General features: G+C 46.3%; 1 protein-coding gene across 4 annotated transcripts in view; it reads left to right on the top strand.

The window, feature by feature from the left end:
• Window positions 1-19120, top strand: part of LOC121005501 (solute carrier family 23 member 2-like) — a 212986-nt gene that overhangs the window by 106035 nt on the left and 87831 nt on the right. For all 4 annotated transcript variants that reach the window (XM_040438271.1, XM_040438276.1, XM_040438292.1 and 1 more), the window contains 2 exons: window positions 2150-2305; window positions 2428-2585. In XM_040438271.1, coding sequence (XP_040294205.1) covers window positions 2150-2305; window positions 2428-2585 — 314 coding nt within the window. The remainder of the gene's footprint in view (window positions 1-2149; window positions 2306-2427; window positions 2586-19120) is intronic.

Below are 19120 nucleotides of genomic sequence, written 5' to 3'. Positions count from 1 at the left end.
GTGTCCGTCATCCACAGATCCCCCCATAAGTGTCCGTCATCCACAGATCCCCCCATAAGTGTCCGTCATCCACAGATCCCCCCCATAAGTGTCCGTCATCCACAGATCCCCCCATAAGTGTCCGTCATCCACAGATCCCCCCCATAAGTGTCCGTCATCCACAGATCCCCCCATAAGTGTCCGTCATCCACAGATCCCCCCATAAGTGTCCGTCATCCACAGATCCCCCCCCATAAGTGTGTGTCCGATCCACATTTCTTTCTTTTTTTATCCTCTTATACGTTAATAAGGATACAGTGTTATGCAGAGGTGTACTTATAACAATTTTATAGACAAATGATACTATTTACAGTGGCGCGGGGGGCGCGAAATGTTTTCTTCTTCCTAGGGGGGGCATGACAGAAAATAATTGAGAAGCACTGCTGTATACATACATTATATTACTTAGGGCCCTTGCACACGACCGTATGCCCTCTGAGATATACGGTCCGTGAGCGGGCCATATATCCCGAAGCGGCATTGATCGTGCGCACGGGAGCACACAGCATCATAGATTACAATGATGCTGTTCACGTCGGGCCGCCGGCGGGACTATAAGATCATATGAGTGAGGGACAATAGCTCCGCGGGCTGCCCGACTTGCACAGCATCATTGTAATCTATGATGCTGTGTACTCCCTTGCGCACGATCAATGCCGCTCCGGGACATATGGCCCGCTCACGGATGTGGGGATGTGGCCATTTTATTTCTCCTAATGATTGCTCCCTAGACAAAATGAGCCATTATAAATAATTAAGTTTTTTTGGGAATATATTTATAATAAAGCAATATTTAAGTATTTTCATTTTCTTAATTCCCAGAAAACCCCATTAAACTATTATTGCCACTGAAGAACTTATAGGGGGTGCAGAGATTACAGTCCAAAGGTTACTCGGCCACATGTGAGTTCAGCTGTGTAATGAAGGGACATTACTGAGATGAGATCATGATTACAAATAATGTGAAAATTCCAAACAGATCTAACATCCTATGTGAAGTCATTACACACAATGGCACTTGATTGTCCCATCACTAGCATTTCAGTCCAGAGTCCGGGGGCTGTCTGTCATCCATTACAGTACTGCACTGAAGTGAATACTATTGAGGCTAACAGATAGCCTCAATAGTATTCACTTCAGTGCAGTACTGTAATGGATGACAGACAGCCCCCGGACTCTGAACTGAAATGCTAGTGATGGGACAATCAAGTGCCATTGTGTGTAATGACTTCACATAGGATGTTAGATCTGTTTGGAATTTTCACATTATTTGTAATCATGATCTCATCTCAGTAATGTCCCTTCATTACACAGCTGAACTCACATGTGGCCGAGTAACCTTTGGACTGTAATCTCTGCACCCCCTATAAGTTCTTCAGTTCTACAGGATGCATAAAAATTGGCCATTTAGATTATGCAGCAACTGTTCTAGACAACCAAAGATAGAAAAAACAATGTGAGATTTATCAGTGACACTACCAACAAAAAGAAAAATTTATACCATCAGACTTCAAACAATGTGCCACAAATGACTGGTCATTTTTATCTTTATACATGTTTATGGGCAATTCACTCCTTCACTTTTGTGGCATACTATTGTTTGAAGTCTGGTGGTATTTTATTTTCTTTTTTGTCGGTATTGTCACCAATAAATCATATAGTTTTTTTTTTTTCTTAGTTTTTTATCGTTGTCTACAGTGCTTGTTGCTTTAATAATCTAGATGACCCCTTTTCTTGTATCCTGTAGGGGCCTATCTTTTTGCATCATGGGAAATACTATGTTACTGTGAGATGTTAAGTAAATTGATGTAGTCATTATTTGATCAGTGATTTGTGTAAAATAAGACTTTTCACTTTGTAATGATTGGAGAGAAGTAAAGGAGTGATCATTAATGTGAACTCTCTTACCCCTCCCTCTTCTCATACACTATACATTATGTCATCAGCATGTCCTCTGATTATATGGAGAGACATGTTGCCAACAACATCTCCTAATCTTAAAAGGGATATGATTCTGTCTTCTACAGTCCAAAGCCCATTAAACATAATAAAGTTCTTACTGGTGCCAACGGCCTGTTAATTTCTAAGTGAAGTTTCTTCTCTTTGACAGATAGAAGATGTTAATCATTATAAAATCATGTCGTCATTTGATACAAAAGACCCCAGCCTTGAAAAGAAGAAAATCTTGGACAATGCTCGGAACAAGTTGGCGTATACAGTGACAGATGTGCCCCCGTGGTACATGTGTATTTTTTTGGGCATCCAGGTAAGTCTATAAAGTTGGAAGACAAACCATGGCAGCTGTAATGGTGGCCATATTTGTAGACCCTAGAATAGCACCTATGTGGAGAGAGCATTGAATGATTTGTCTCTGAATTCACTTTGCAGCATTACCTGACCGCCCTCGGTGGGATTGTCGCTATTCCATTGATCTTATCCAAAGACCTGTGCATAACCCATGACCCCCTGACACAGAGTCACCTGATCAGCACCATCTTCTTTGTCTCTGGGATTTGCACCCTCCTGCAAGTTTTTTTTGGGGTCAGGTAAGCTCACACTTTTCCATACAATACAACAAAAAACAAGTCATCTAACTGTAGATCCTATAATAGTCTCCAAACAGAAGAAGCAGCACCAATTCTTCAGTGAAATTATGCATCCAATGCACAAGCACAGTTTCAGTTCTTCTATGATATCTTTGGAGTGTTGCTTCTTCTGTTTATAGGCTATTATACACAGTAATTTTAAGGGGTTTGGATACCAATCCTTCTGAGGCCTGCATCCACCATTCCTTGGCATTGACTGTGGTGCTCCACTCCACTACAGATATTGATTTGAATTAACTGGACATTTTATAGGATATCCTACCTCTGTGACCTGCTCCTATCAGATATTTAGTATGGGCAGCACGGTGGCTCAGTGGGTAGCACTGGTGCCTTGCAGCGCTGGGGTCCTAGGTTCGAATCCGACCAAGGACAACATCTGCATGGAGTTTGTGCTGTCCAATGAGTTCTGAAGCATTTGGCTGAATATGAGCAGATAATATTGCCCGAAACACTTCAGAATTCATCCTGCTGCTTTTGTCAGCAGTCACATCATCAATAAATACAAGAGAACCAGTTCCATTGGCAGCCATACATGCCCACGCCATGACACTAACACCACCATGCTTCACTGATGAGGTGGTATGCTTAGGATCATGAGCAGTACCTTTCCTTCTCCATACTCTTCTCTTCCCATCACTCTGGTACAAGTTGATCTTGGTCTCATCTGTCCATAGGATGTTGTTCCAGAACTGTGAAGGCTTTTTTAGATGTCGTTTGCAAACTCTAATCTGGCCTTCCTGTTTTTGAGGCTCACCAATGGTTTACATCTTGTGGTGAACCCTATGTATTCACTCTGGTGAAGTCTTCTCTTGATTGTTGACTTTGACACACATACACCTACCTCCTGGAGAGTGTTCTTGATCTGGCCAACTGTTGTGAAGGGTGTTTTCTTCACCAGGGAAAGAATTCTTCGGTCATCCACCACAGTTTTTTTCCGTGGTCTCTCCCAGGTCTTTTGGTGTTGCTGAGCTAACTGATGCGTTCCTTTTTTTTAAGAATGTTCCAAACAGTTAATTTGGCCATGCCTAATGTTTTTGTTATCTCTCTGATGGGTTTGTTTTGTTTTTTCAGCCTAATGATGACTTGCCTTCTTGAACAACAGTTTCACCCAATGAACAAGCGTTTTGCTCGTTCATCGGGTGATCTGCTGCGCCTTTAGACGGGCAGATTGTTGTGACAGCTCTTTGGATCTCATCTTGACAGCAACAGATTCCAAATGCAAATAGCACACTTGAAATTAACTCTGGACCTTTTATCTGCTCATTGTAATTGGGATAAGGAGGGATTAACGCACACCTGGCCATGGAACAGCTGAGAAGCCAATTGTCCCATTACTTTTGGTCCCTTTAACAAGTGGGAGGCACATATGCAAGCTGTTGTAATTCCTACACCGTTCACCTGATTTGGATGTAAATACCCTCAAATTAAAGCTGACAATCCGCAGTTAAAGCACATCGTGTTTGTTTAATTTCAAATCCATTGTGGTGGTGTATAGAGCCAAAAATGTGTGTCGATGTACCAATATTTATGGACCTGACTGTAAGTGCATAAAATAAATAAAATATCCCACCTCTGGGACCTGCTCCTATCAGACATTTATGGAATATGCTATCGATATGCCATAAATGTCCAGATGGGACAGCATATATTTACTTTTCATGTAAAGCAAAGACTACTGACAACCACTATTGAATAGCTAAGTAGTTTTTTCTAGAAAAGCTGTGCATAAACCACTGTGAGATTGACTTTAACAATCATTACTACGAAATAACTTGACAGAAAAGGACATTCCTCTTTCTACGAGTCAGTGATGCCTGTCAGAACAGTCACAATCTTAAAGTGGACTTAAACGGCCTGATATTCAGGAACAAACATTTCTGTGAACGCTCGTTCCCAACAATCTGTTCGTCTAAAGGCGCAGCAGATCACCCGATGAACGAGCAAAACGCTTGTTCATTGAGTGAAACTGTTGTTTAAGGAGGCAAGTAAATTATCGTTTCGGGGCAGCACATAATTTAACTTGTTCTCATACTGTGGAGGTGATTGCTTCATGTAAATACAGCGCTGCACCATCCACTGAACAAGCATCCAGTTGTTGGGAAGGAACCTCTAATGTTTTACTGTTTTACAGCCAGAAATATTTTGCTTTACTCAAGTCATAAAAGAGATTGCTCATTGTGATAATGCAGATAAGTGAGTTATACAAGACCCAAGGACGGAGTCTGGACAAACATCTTACGAAACATAGACCTTGTGTATCAGAAGTATAATAGTAAATAGTCTGCTATCAACCAGAGTGTAAAGGTGCATTTACACTGTATCAGGAAGGAAGAGTTTCTTTCCAGAAATCGCCATGCAGCCATGACCTCCACTGTATGAGGACAAGCAACGGCTAATGTCATGTCTCGTCCTCGTACAGATTTGTTGTTTCTGGGCAGCAGAATGCCCACCCATAAACGATGATTTAGGTGCCCTCACAAAAGATGAATTCACCCGATAAATGAGCATTTTACTCATTCAATGAGTGATCCGCAGCACCTTTATATAAGCAGTCTACTGGGGTGGGCTCCCCAGGATACAGCGAAGTCACAAACGAGAAAAAGCAACTCTGACACCAGCTTTTGTAAAACAGACTTTTTACTGTAACGGGTTATCAAACACAACCCCAAATGCAGTGAACATAAGATTAGATTACATACACTCAGCCCAGAGGCTGAGACCCCTGTGTCGCACAGCACGGCGCCCTCCGATGGTAGCGGGAAAACACTTGCGCAATTTACCTACTGCGAGCAGAGCTAACTCTGTTATTACCCTAAAGAAAATAACTGGGTGCGTAGGATGGGTTAGCCTGCGGTGCAACACAAGAGCTTACAATCTTGCAACATTACACAGAATTCCCCCCTTTCCCTTAACTGATAACGTAGCACGTGCCTAAGAATCACTTCTGGGCAAACACATTAAACTGGCTGGAGTTCCTGGGATTAATGATAACAACAGTTTCGGCCTGACACAAGATAGAAGCCCTAACTAGCTAAAGGCGCCAAAACTTCTATGAGGTGCATGCACAAATTTACTGACCCGGGTCTGTACTGTATTCGCTGGCAGCTCCGGACCGAACAACAAGTCCCTGCCACAACATGCGATTCTGCAGGGTTTGTAACTTTGCTCCCCCGTTCTCATCAGCTTCCTGAAATCGATGCTCTTTCCTCAGAACAGAATCTAGTTCTGGAACAAACGGTGAAGTCACTCAACTGCAGCTTCGATCGCTGAAGAATGCTCCAGACCTAGATGCAGAGAGATGCTAATTTTCTGAATGCATTCTGGGACTCGGACTGCGATCAGCCTCCTTCAGCTGCAACTCCGGCCACTCCAGGACTCCATGATGCCTGGATGCGACCGGATTCTGTTCCCCAGACCCTCTGCCTCTCTCCTAAGATGTATGCTGCTCTGCTTCCTGCTTCTTCTCCAGACCAAGAGAGTCTCCACCTACAATTGAATATTCAAATACTTGCACAATGTTAGCTGTGTTAAGAAACAGCAGCATCTAGTTTCACATGCCGCCCCACTATAGGTTGTCGTCCTGGGTAACCCTGTCCATACAAACTTGTTTTGTGCATAGTGCTGTGGGGTACACCAGTGTTGACCCTGGTTGACCTTCGCAGAGTGAGAGGTTCAGTAGCACTGGGGACATCTGATGGGGAAGGATTTGCTGACTGCTCAGCACTCTCTCGGTGGCAAACTTGCCATGGCTGGAGCCTCTGTGGGTACCGGGCAGGAGCAACCCCCCTATTTACTGTGTATGGGACCACCTCCCACCGCCTATCCAACCTCCCCGACGGCTGTTTGGCTTTGACCATCACTCTATCACCTGGGGCATACCCATCCCGCCTTATTGGTTTTGGATTTGGGTGTACCACTTGTCCCAGGCGCTCTCCCACAACCTTGTGGATCGCTCTCAGCTGGCGGCGGTACTCCTGCACCCATGCGGTGGCATTTCTCGGTGGTGGTCCCATCGGATCAGTCATGTGGAGGTCTTCAACTTCTCGTCCGGTGGTATTGTGTACCCTGTTTGTTGTAGGCCCACATCGGCTCTAGTGGCGCTGAAGTCCAGATGGGCTAGACATGAGCCCGCTGTTCAGTACTCTTACTCAGCCCACAGGGTCGACACTTAAGACATGTCTCAGCAACCATGTCTGCCAGACCTGGACAGTATACCAGCCGTTGGAGCCACTTGAACGCCTTGTCGTTCGAGAAATGGGTGCCCCTTTCATGGGCTTTCCAGGCAGCCTCCGGTCTCAATGACATGGGGATGATAGATGATAATCTGTTGCCGGTACTGCAGCTCTAACTGTAAGTATATGGTCCTGTATCAGTAGTTTGGAGACAGCACACCAAGGACAGCATATGGCTTCAATTCAATATTTATTTTAGCAGTGGTACAATCTCATAGTAACATTTATTGCTTATGCAACATTTTGGGCCCAATTTGGTGCCCTTTATCAAGCTATAAATGAAAACACACAAAAATACCGTATTTTTCGCCCTATAAGAAAATGTGAAAAAAAATCTTTTTAACCAAAAGGTGTGCTTTTGGTGGGTTTTGAACTAATTGTGGTCTGTGGATGACACTATTATGGGAGCATCTGTGGATGGCACTGTTATGGGGGCATCTGTGGATGGCACTGTTATGGGGGCATCTGTGGATGGCACTGTTATGGGGGCATCTGTGGATGGCACTGTTATGGGGGCATCTGTGGATGGCACTGTTATGGTGCATCTGTGGATGGCACTGTTATGGTGCATCTGTGGATGGCACTGTTATGGTGCATCTGTGGATGGCACTGTTATGGTGCATCTATGGATGGCACTTTTGTGGGGGCATATGTGGATGGCACTGTTGTGGGGGCATCTGTGGATGGCACATATATAGCATCTTATCTAATGTCATCCACAGATAACAGTGTCCCTGTGTAGTGAATGGGGGCCGGCATCTGGTTCTGTAATGGCAGCGGGGCCCGGTGCAGTCACTTTATTCTACTACACCGGGCCCCGCTCACTGTAGTATAATCATATCTAACTTGTGGGTATTGTTAAAGTATTCAAATCCTCTTAAATCCAGCGCTGTACTAATTACTACTAACTTCTTGGCAGTCAGGAGGCCGGGCGGGCGCCTGCTTCATTCATAAAGTGGGCGGAGCAGGCACATGACGTAGTGAGCTACGCTGCGAGCGCCTGCCCGCCCGGCCTCCTGACTGCCAAGAAGTTAGTAGTAAGTAGTACAGCGCTGCATTTAAGAGGATTTGAATACTTTAACAATACCCACAAGTTAGATATGATTATACTACAGTGAGCGGGGCCCGGTGTAGTAGAATACAGTGACTGCACCGGGCCCCGCTGCCATTACAGAACCAGATGCCGGCCCCCAGCCCCTCCTCCCTCTCAGCCATACACCCGACAGTCGCAGCATTCGCCCCATAAGACGGACTGCTATTTCCCCCCCCACTTTTGGGGGGGGGGGAGTGCATCTTATAGGGCGAAAAATACGGTATATCAATACAGATATTCAAAAAATTCATTAATTATAGTGTACAATATTTCATCCATAGAATTTTTCATTTAATTACAATGTACAATATTTCATATAGAAAAAGAGAGAAAAAACATAGTATGTCTGTGTGGTTAACACGGGCCAAAGAGTAAATGTGATGAAAATACATGATTAAATGAATAGGAAATGGTAAATTAAAATTACATGATTGGAAGACATGACCGTATATAGTGAATACCATGATTGCCGGAAGCAACTTCAGATGCAATCTAAAGATGGGAAAAAAAAGTAGCCAGAGAGCATAGTATCAACTGGCCTGCATGCTAACAGAGGGAAAAGACTCTGATAAAAGCACCAGGTCAGCCGAGTGGCCTCCAGAAAGAGATAAGCAATTGACAGGCTGGAGTCACCTTGTAGGGTTAATGTGTTATATTTTAGGGGTTAATGTATTATATGCTGATAAGAGGTATAATGTAAACCGTGCCCATGCATATGTAAACACCAATCACACATATATAAACCAGATGTAGTCAGTAGAGTAGTGAGGGTATACACACTACAAAATACTAAAAGGTTGCCTATACAAATCGGTAAGGTTTGTGACCCAACCAAGCGCACTGTGCAATCAAAGGTGTCATAAGGGCAATGGCGATGCCTTACCTGAGAAGGCCGGTAATAAGACTTCCACGGCGTGTAGTAAATCAGAGGCACGCCGTGGGGTTTATCAGGAGGTAGGCCGGTCACGGCCGGCGTGTAATAAGTCGCACTATTTCGGCATGATAGAGGGCGGTGTGCCGACGGCCGGCGCATGCGCCCTAATGCGTCTTGAGTTTGTGGCGCCATATTGGATGCTGATAAGACAGGGGGGAAAAAAGGCGCATGCTTAGTGTTGCCGCGAATTCATAGCGGCCATCTTGGGAACTGGAAATATCTCCAAATTGCAGATTATTTCTTAAAGGGCTTCTGTCACCCCACTAAACTGTGTCACACATGTGGTATCGCCGTATTCAGGAGAAGTTGGGCAATGTGTTTTGGGGTGTCATTTTACATATACCCATGCTGGGTGAGATAAATATCTCGGCAAAAGACAACTTTTCCCATTTTTTATACAAAGTTGGCATTTGACCAAGATATTTATCTCACCCAGCATGAGATAGTCTCCCTTTCCGCTAACTTGGGACAAAAATTTCAATCTTTCATGGACTCAATATGCCCCTCAGCGAATACCTTGGGGTGTCTTCTTTCCGAAATGGGGTCACATGTGGGGTATTTATACTGCCCTGGCATTCTAGGGGCCCTAAAGCGTGAGAAGAAGTCTGGAATATAAATGTCTAAAAAAATTTACGCATTTGGATTCCGTGAGGGGTATGGTGAGTTCATGTGAGATTTTATTTTTTGACACAAGTTAGGCTCCATTCAGACGTCCGTATGTGTTTTGCGGATCCGATCCATGTATCAGTGGATCCGTACAAATCATACGGACGTCTGAATGGAGCCTTACAGGGGGGTGATCAATGACAGGGGGGTGATCAGGGAGTCTATATAGGGTGATCAGGGGTGATCAGGGGTGAATAAGGGGTTAATAAGTGACAGGGGGGGGGTGTAGTGTAGTGGTGCTTGGTGCAACATATTACTGAGCTGCCTGTGTCCTCTGGTGGTCGATCCAAACAAAGGGGACCACCAGAGGACCAGGTAGCAGGTATATTAGACGCTGTTATCAAAACAGCGTCTAATATACCTGTTAGGGGTTAAAAAAATCACATCTCCAGCCTGCCAGCGAACGATCGCCGCTGGCAGGCTGGAGATCCACTCGCTTACCTTCCGATCCTGTGAACGCGCGCGCCGGTATGCGCGCGTTCACAGGAAATCTCGCGTCTCGCGAGATGACGCATATATGCGTGACTCTGCGCAGCGCTGGCATCTCCGGAACGCGATCCTGCGTTAGGCGGTCGGGAGGTGGTTAAGGACCACAGGTTTATACCCCCCTAGTGACCAGGCCCTTTTTTACAAATCGGCACTCCACAACTTTAGCGGTTTATTGCTCGGTCATGCAACTTACCACCCAAATGAATTTTACCTCCTTTTCTTCTCACTAATAGAGCTTTCATTTGGTGGTATTTCATTGCAGCTGACATTTTTACTTTTTTTGTTTATTAATCGAAATTTACCGATTTTTTTTTTTGCAAATAAATTATATTTTTCACTTTCAGTTGTAAAATTTTGCAAAAAAAACGACATCCATATATAAATTTTTCTCTAAATTTATTGTTCTACATGTCTTTGATAAAAAAAAAATGTTTGGGTAAAAATGGCCGGTGAAATCCGAAAGGTGCTCTTTGGAATGTGGGCCCCTTTGCCCACCTAGGCTGCAAAAAAGTGTCAGACATGTGGTATTGCTGTACTCAGGAGAAGTTGGGCAATGTTTTTTGGCGTGTCATTTTACATATACCCATGCTGGGTGAGAGAAATATCTTGGCAAAAGACAACTTTTCCCATTTTTTTATACAAAGTTGGCATTTGACCAAGATATTTCTCTCACCCAGCATGGGTATATGTAAAATGACACCCCAAAACACATTGCCCAACTTCTCCTGAGTACGGCAATACCACATGTGTGACACTTTTTTGCAGCCTAGGTGGGCAAAGGGGCCCACATTCCAAAGAGCACCTTTCGGATTTCACCGGCCATTTTTTACACATTTTGATTTCAAACTACTTACCACACATTAGGGCCCCTAGAATGCCAGGGCAGTATAATTACCCCACAAGTGACCCCATTTTGGAAAGAAGACACCCCAAGGTATTCCGTGAGGGGCATGGCGAGTTTCTAGAATTTTTTATTTTTTGTCACAAGTTAGCGGAAAATGATTATTTATTTTTTCCTTACAAAGTCTCATATTCCACTAACTTGTGACAAAAAATAAAAACTTCCATGAACGCACTATGCCCATCACGAAATACCTTTTGGGTTTCTTCTTTACAAAATGGGGTCACTTGTGGGGTAGTTATACTGCCCTGGCATTTTAGGAGCCCGAATGCGTGAGAAGTAGTTTGAAATCAAAATCTGTAAAAAATGGCCGGTGAAATCCGAAAGGTGCTCTTTGGAATGTGGGCCCCTTTGCCCACCTAGGCTGCAAAAAAGTGTCACACATGTGGTATTGCCGTACTCAGGAGAAGTTGGGCAATGTGTTTTGGGGTGTCATTTTACATATACCCATTCTGGGTGAGAGAAATATCTCGGCAAAAGACAACTTTTCCAATTTTTTTATACAAAGTTGGCATTTGACCGAGATATTTCTCTCACCCAGCATGGGTATATGTAAAATGACACCCCAAAACACATTCCTCAACTTCTCCTGAGTACGGCGATACCAGATGTGTGACACTTTCTTGCAGCCTAGATGCACAAAGGGGCCCACATTCCTTTTAGGAGGGCATTTTTAGACATTTGGATCCCAGACTTCTTCTCACGCTTTAGGGCCCCTAAAATGCCAGGGCAGTATAAATACCCCACATGTGACCCCATTTTGGAAAGAAGACACACCAAGGTATTCAAAGAGGGGCATGGCGAGTTCATAGAAAGAAAAAAATTTTGCCACAAGTTAGCGGAAATTGATTTTTCTTTGTTTTTTTCTCACAAAGTCTTCCTTTCCGCTAACTTGGGACAAAAATTTCAAGCTCTCATGGACTCAATATGCTCCTCAGCGAACACCTTGGGGTGTCTACTTTCCGAAATGGGGTCACATGTGGGGTATTTATACTGCCCTGGCATTTTAGGGGCCCTAAAGCGTGAGAAGAAGTCTGGAATATAAATGTCTAAAAAATTTTACGCATTTGGATTCCGTGAGGGGTATGGTGAGTTCATGTGAGATTTTATTTTTTGACACAAGTTAGTGGAATATGAGACTTTGTAAGAAAAAAAAATTAAAAAGAATTTACGCTAACATACGTCCGTATGTTTTTACGGATCCACGGATACATGGATCGGATCCGCAAAACACATACGGACATCTGAATGGAGCCTTACAGGGGGGTGATCAATGACAGGGGGGTGATCAATGACAGGGGGGTGATCAGGGAGTCTATATGGGGTGATCACCCCCCTGTCATTGATCACTCCCCTGTAAGGCTCCATTCAGACGTCCGTATGATTTTTTACGGATCCACGGATACATGGATCGGATCCGCAAAACACATACGGACATCTGAATGGAGCCTTACAGGGGGGTGATCAATGACAGGGGGGTGATCAATGACAGGGGGGTGATCAATGACAGGGGGGTGATCAGGGAGTCTATATGGGGTGATCACCCTCTGTCATTGATCACCCCCCTGTAAGGCTCCATTCAGACGTCCGTATGATTTTTACGGATCCACTGATACATGGATCGGATCCGCAAAACACATACGACATCTGAATGGAGCCTTACAGGGGGGTGATCAATGACAGGGGGGTGATCAGGGAGTCTATATGGGGTGATCACCCCCCTGTCATTGATCACCCCCCTGTAAGGCTCCATTCAGATGTCCGTATGTGTTTTGCGGATCCGATCCATGTATCAGTGGATCCGTAAAAATCATACGGACGTCTGAATGGAGCCTTACAGGGGGGTGATCAGGGAGTCTATATGGGGTGATCACCCCCGTCATTGATCACCCCCCTGTAAGGCTCCATTCAGACGTCCGTATGTGTTTTGCGGATCCGGTCCATGTATCAGTGGATCCGTAAAAATCATACGGACGTCTGAATGGAGCCTTACAGGGGGGTGATCAATGACAGGGGGGTGATCAATGACAGGGGGGTGATCAGGGAGTCTATATGGGGTGATCAGGGGTTAATAAGTGACGGGGGGGTGTAGTGTAGTGGTGTTTGGTGCTACTTATTACTGAGCTGCCTGTGTCCTCTGGTGGTCGATCCAAGCAAAAGGGACCACCAGAGGACCAGGTAGCAGGTATATTAGACGCTGTTATCAAAACAGCGTCTAATATACCTGTTAGGGGTTAAAAAAAATCGCATCTACAGCCTGCCAGCGAACGATCGCCGCTGGCAGGCTGTAGATCCACTCGCTTACCTTCCGATCCTGTGAACGCGCGCGCCTGTGTGCGCGCATTCACAGGAAATCTCGGCTCACGCGAGATGACGCCAATCGGCGTTAGTGTAGCCTGGGAGCGCCGCAGCAATGAAGTAGTTAAGGACTAGTAAGAAAGTTATGCCAATTGATTACACAGCTATTTTGGCGTGTTCCTCAGTATCCAGTGGATTGTGAGGACTCTATATAAAGCCCATCTGGTTTTGTGTGTTTGGTGTAGCATATACATGATAATTGACTTTATAAATTATATACTCTAAATGCAGTACGGCACCAATACCTCCCTGGGAGCAGGACAAGACACAAAACCCACCAGCCTCAATATATTACTGACGACAATGGATGATGATTGAGGGCTGTCTATATTTAATTCTCTAGTTGGGATCATGAGACTATGATTCAGGGGAAGGACCTATTGGAGAGAACATAAAGAGACATATGAGTCAGAATATAGAACACAGTAAAACTACTGAATTCACTATATACGGTCATGTCTTCCAATCATGTCATTTTAATTTTCCGTTTCCTATTCATTTAATCATGTATTTTCATCACATTTACTCTTTGGCCCGTGTTAACCACACGGACATACTATGTTTTTTCTCTCTTTTTCTATATGAAATATTGTACATTGTAATTAAATGAAAAATTCTATGGATGAAATATTGTACACTATGATTAATTAATTTTTAGAATATCTGTATTGATATATTTTTTGTGTTTTCATTTATAGCTTGATAAAGGGCACCAAATTGGGCCCGAAACGCTGCATAAGCAATACATGTTACTATGAGATTGTACCACTGGTAAAATAAATATTGAATTGCAGCTATATGCTGTCCTTGGTGTGCTGTCTCCAAACTACTGATACAAGTTATTTACCGACACCTCGGGTGGAAGGGGTCTGAAAGGGGCCGTGCACCCACAAAAGCCGCTGATAAGACGTGTGCTGAGGTCTTGCTGTGACTAGTAACTGTAAGTATATGGTCCGGCACAGGAGGCCCTGGGTAACGGTCAGCCTATCCCACTGCCTCAACAACTTTTTGCCCTCTGGAGTCAAACGGGCCCGCTCTTCTGGCCGAGGCCAGATCTTGGTCCAGACCCATTGTTTCACTTTCCACAGGTCCGGGCAGCCATTCTAGACTCTCTCCCAATCATCCAGCGTCCTTCCCAACACCATGGACACCCCGGACGCCACCCCACTTGAATGTGCCCTGTCCTGGAACAGGGGTAATCGACCAAGATTAGGAGTTTATGTCGTCTAGCTCCTCATCGGCTCTTCTTTGTTCTTGTCGGTATGGAATCTTCACCGGGGTCCATCGCGGCACCTTCACGTCTCCAATGGCTGACGGGACATGTTGCTGTTTTGCAGACTACAACCCCTGACTATCAAGTTTAACGTCGACTCGAACTCTGCCTGCTCTGGGCACTCTCTGGACACATGGCCATACCGCCAAGAAGCCCAACAGCAAGGCCCTCTTATGATGGGTTCCCCTCTCCTGGTCATCCTGGGTGGAGTGACGCGAGCGCTGGAGTCATTTCTGGAGACCGGGTGATACTGCCTTCATCTGGGGACACTTTCAACTTAAGTTCTGTCAATTCCATCCTCAGGGCCTGGACCAGATCCTTTAAAGACTCGGTTTCTTCCGACCCCGACCAGTCTCTTGTAGCATGGGTGCTACTCACTACTCTCGCCGCCACAGGTACATGCTCTTCCTCTCTCTCCACGGCAGCTTGGTAGACACTGGAGAATGTCATGTTGGCTGCCGTCCGGGTCATCTCTTGCAGCTTGTCCTGTAGGGGCTTGTTGGAGAGAGCCCCACTATGAACTGGTCTCTTAGTAGCCGGTCCACCTCCCGGAAGGCTCCCATGGCCTCTGGGTCCCGCCGCTGTATTTCATTTACTGTCTCCTGTAGGGCATTGGAGTACTGCATCAGGGTCTCGCTGTGGTCAGTTGAAGAAGTGAGCCCTCAACTGCACTACTTTGGAACGGGGCCCTGGGCTCTCTCCAGCAGGGAGAATATTTTCTCTAGAGTGTCTCTCTCGGATTCGGGCCTCACCATCACTGTCTATCTGTCGTCACCCTCTAGAGTCCCCAACGCACCCTCTGCCCGCAGCTCGGGGGTCAGATTACACATTTTAACCACACTTCACACCCTCTCAGTCCAGTCCAGCAAAGTCATGTTTTTACTGTCAAATTTTGGCAGATAAAGCAACAACGCCCCCACGGGGATGTATTCTACTGGGGGGAGCATTGCGTTGGGGGCAAACTGGCCTTGCACTGGCGAACCTTGACCTTGGTCCTGATCCGGAGCCATCGGCGCCGGGGGAAGGTCTCCCGACACATTCCCGTCCATAACAGTTGCTGTATCCTGCTGACTACGACAAGTTCTAAGCTGTGTACTGGGGTGGGCACCCCAGGATACAGCGAAGTAACAAACGAGAAAACAACTTTACAGCTTTTGTAAAACAGACTTTTTACTGTAACGGGTTAATAAACACAACCCCAAATGCAGTGAACATAAGATTAGATTACATACACTGAGCCCATAGGCTAAGACCCCTGTGTCGCACAGCACGGCACCCTCCGATAGTAACCGGAAAACACTTGCGCAATTTATCTACTGTGAGCAGAGCTAACTCTTCCTCGCCATACCTGTTATTACCCTAAAGAAAATAACTGTTTGGGTACGTAGGATGGGCTAGCCTGCGGTGCAACACAAGAGCTTACAATCTTGCAACATTACACAAAATTCCCCCGTTTCCCTTAACTGATAACATAGCACGTGCCTAAGAATCACTCCTGGGCAAACACATTAAACTGGCTGGAGTTCCTTGGATAAATTATAACACTTTCGGCCTGACACAAGATAGAAGCCCTAACTAGCTAACTACCGGCCGTAACTCTAGGGCGCCAAAACTTCTATGAGGTGCGTGCATGAATTTACTTGCCCAGGTCTGTACTGTATCCGCTGGCGGCTCCGGATCGAACAACAAGTCCCTGCCACAACATGCGATCCTGCAGGGTTTGTAACTTTGCTCCTCCGTTCTCATCAGCTTCCTGAAATCGATGCTCTGTCCTTGGGAACAGAATCTGGTTCTGGAACAAATGGTGAGGTCACTCAACTGCTGCTCCGATCACTGAAGAACGCTCCAGACCTGGATGCAGACAGATCCTCTTTCTCTGGAAGGACTCTGGGACTTGGACTGCGATCAGCCTCCTTCAGCTGCAACTCTGGCCACTCCAGGACTCCCTGGCGCCTGGATGCGACCGGGTCTGTTCTCCAGCCCCTCTGCCTCTCTCCTAAGACCGAGAAAGTCTCCACCTACAATTGAATATTTAAATACTTGCACAATGTTAGCTGTGTTAAGAAACAGCGGCATCTAGTGGCCAATACACAGAGTGACAGTGCTATTGAATCAGTATTCATATACACAGTATTCAGACAATGGTGACTGTTTCTCCATCTCACATATACACTGGCAGATTATCGTAAACGAGGGTTTGTAAAACATTCGACAATTGGACAGTCTAAATGAGCCATAACCTTTTGAGGTTTTTTAAAGTGGTTGTCAAGATTAGAAAAAGATGGCTGCTTTTTTTAACCGATCCACAGGTTGTGCGTGTGATATAACAGCACAACCCCATTCAATGGAGCTGACCTGCAATACCAGTCACAACCCATGGACAAGTGTGGAGTTGTTTCTGGAAGATAGGAGAAATGTTTTTTTCTAAACCTGGACAATCCCTTTTAGAAATGATAGCGGGGCGGGGGGGGGGGGGGGGGGGGGGGGGTGTGTCGCGTGTCCGGACTCTGACGATGATGGCTGCCTGAAAGAGCTGCTCCTGCCTGCACCGCAACTTACTGGCCAGCGACTTCTCTGTTCTGGATCATATGGGGAAAAAAGTGGCTCCAAAGAGACCCCCTCTCCCCTCCCCTGATCCCCCTCACCTACTCGGGCCCTTGTACAGTGCTGGGATTGCGCTCGGGTCCGGCGCTTCCACCATGCAGCACCAAGGCACAAGGGCCTCCCGCCATTACTCCCTCCCCCGCCTGATTCCCGCGCCCTGAGCAGGGAGAAGGACACAGTGCTACATACTTTGCTGGAACTCTCCAGGGAAGCGATCGCCACCGGCGGTGTCCACACACGGATCCACTGGGTTGGGGCTCTCACCGGCCGCCCCAGACTTTTGGCCTGCTGCTGCTGGAAGGAGGGATCCCGCCATGATGGCTCCTGGACCCACTTCTCAGGGGGCGACATCAAGTAAAGGTACTGTGGCTCCTAGGGGACGGGATATTATCCCAGGGGACCCTGCATCTAGCCTTCCTGGGACCCCCCTACATGAGCCCTGGCAAAATAAGCAGCCCACAGCCCCACCATTGCTGGACCAAGGGGACAGCAGCTCTCCTCTCCCTTCTGACATCTGGGCCGGATCCCCAAGCCCTCCATCACTTGCCGTTATGGACCCCCCATCCCTGCCTGAACCTCCACAGCCCTGGGCGAGCTATTTTAGCCGTTTTCCTACAAAGAAGGACTTTCGGGTTCTTATTTCTGAAGTTACAGAAGCCTGCAGAGCTGAAATTGCGGCAGTTTCGCACTGATATTAAACATGTGGTGGACCGGGTTGACTCCCTGGAAAATGCCCATGACGACACCAGGCAATATATATCCACTCTTCATGAATCCATTTCTGCCCAAACGGCTGTGCTCAGGAGCATGGGACGGCATTTAGAGGACTTGGATAACCGAGGGTGCCGGAATAATATCTGAGTACGGGGTCTTCCGGAGGCTACCGGTGACGAAGATCTCTTTGCTACGCTGGAAGCCATTTTTAACATGATCCTGGGGCAACCACCCTCGCATAAGATCAAGTTGGACAGAGCTCATAGAGCACTCAAGCCTAAGGGCTCTGCTGCATGTCCTAGGGACGTAATTTGTTGTGTCCACGACTTTGCCCTTAAAGAATCCATCATGGCTAAGGCGAGATCTCTACGCAACTTTGACTTTGATGGCGATCCAGTTCAATTGTTTCCTGACCTATCCTGATTCATGCTCCAGAACAGAGACATCTTCAGCCTCGTCTCACATTACTCAGGGACCGCCAGATCGCCTACCGCTGGGGATTCCCTTTTGCCCTAACGGTCCGTCATCAAGGAAGAACAGAGACTCTCCGTTCCTTCTCAGATCTTCGCCCTTTCTGCGAATCACTTGGAATTCCTACCCCCGACATGTCGGACTGGGAGTTCGAGTCTCCAGCGCTTCCACCACCCTGCATTTGGTCTCCTGTAACCAGGAAAAGAAGGCCTGGTCCAAGTGCGTCCTCTTCCCCGCGGTCTCCTCTGTCATCAGGGCATTGTCCATCTGCTTGACCGCCAACGGCTGGGGGGACTTGGTTGTCCAGAACTTGCCCTTAACCCTTTACGCCCTCAGGATTGATGGTCCCTGAAGGGCCCCCATATTGATCGTTTATTTCCTCTGTTAAGCCAGTTATTGCTTTCTTGTTGCTACATCACGGTGCAGGCTGTCTGACGGGCCCACCTAGTTGTTACTTGTTTTCGTTTCTCTCAGACAATTGTAGTTGGCTCCTTGGTCAGCCTCAATTTGTTGGCCTACGACACTTACACCCCCAAAGGGGCTTCTTATTTGCCCCTAGCAGGGATTATATCCCTGGGAATAGTTGTTTACTGCTATCTGTTTGTCTGTCTTTGTGTTGTCCTGTCTTGTCTCCCCCCCCCCCCTTGTGTTCTCTCTCCTGTTGTAGGTGCCTGAACTTCCTTGCCTGTGGAGATCGTGTACCTCAGTTCTGCCTCTGATCCATTGTCCGACTAGTGCGA

Source organism: Bufo bufo, chromosome 1 (assembly GCF_905171765.1).
Source record: "Bufo bufo chromosome 1, aBufBuf1.1, whole genome shotgun sequence".
Taxonomy (NCBI): domain Eukaryota; kingdom Metazoa; phylum Chordata; class Amphibia; order Anura; family Bufonidae; genus Bufo; species Bufo bufo.
Note: the sequence above shows the minus strand (reverse complement) of the source record. Positions and strands in the feature narration are given on the sequence as shown.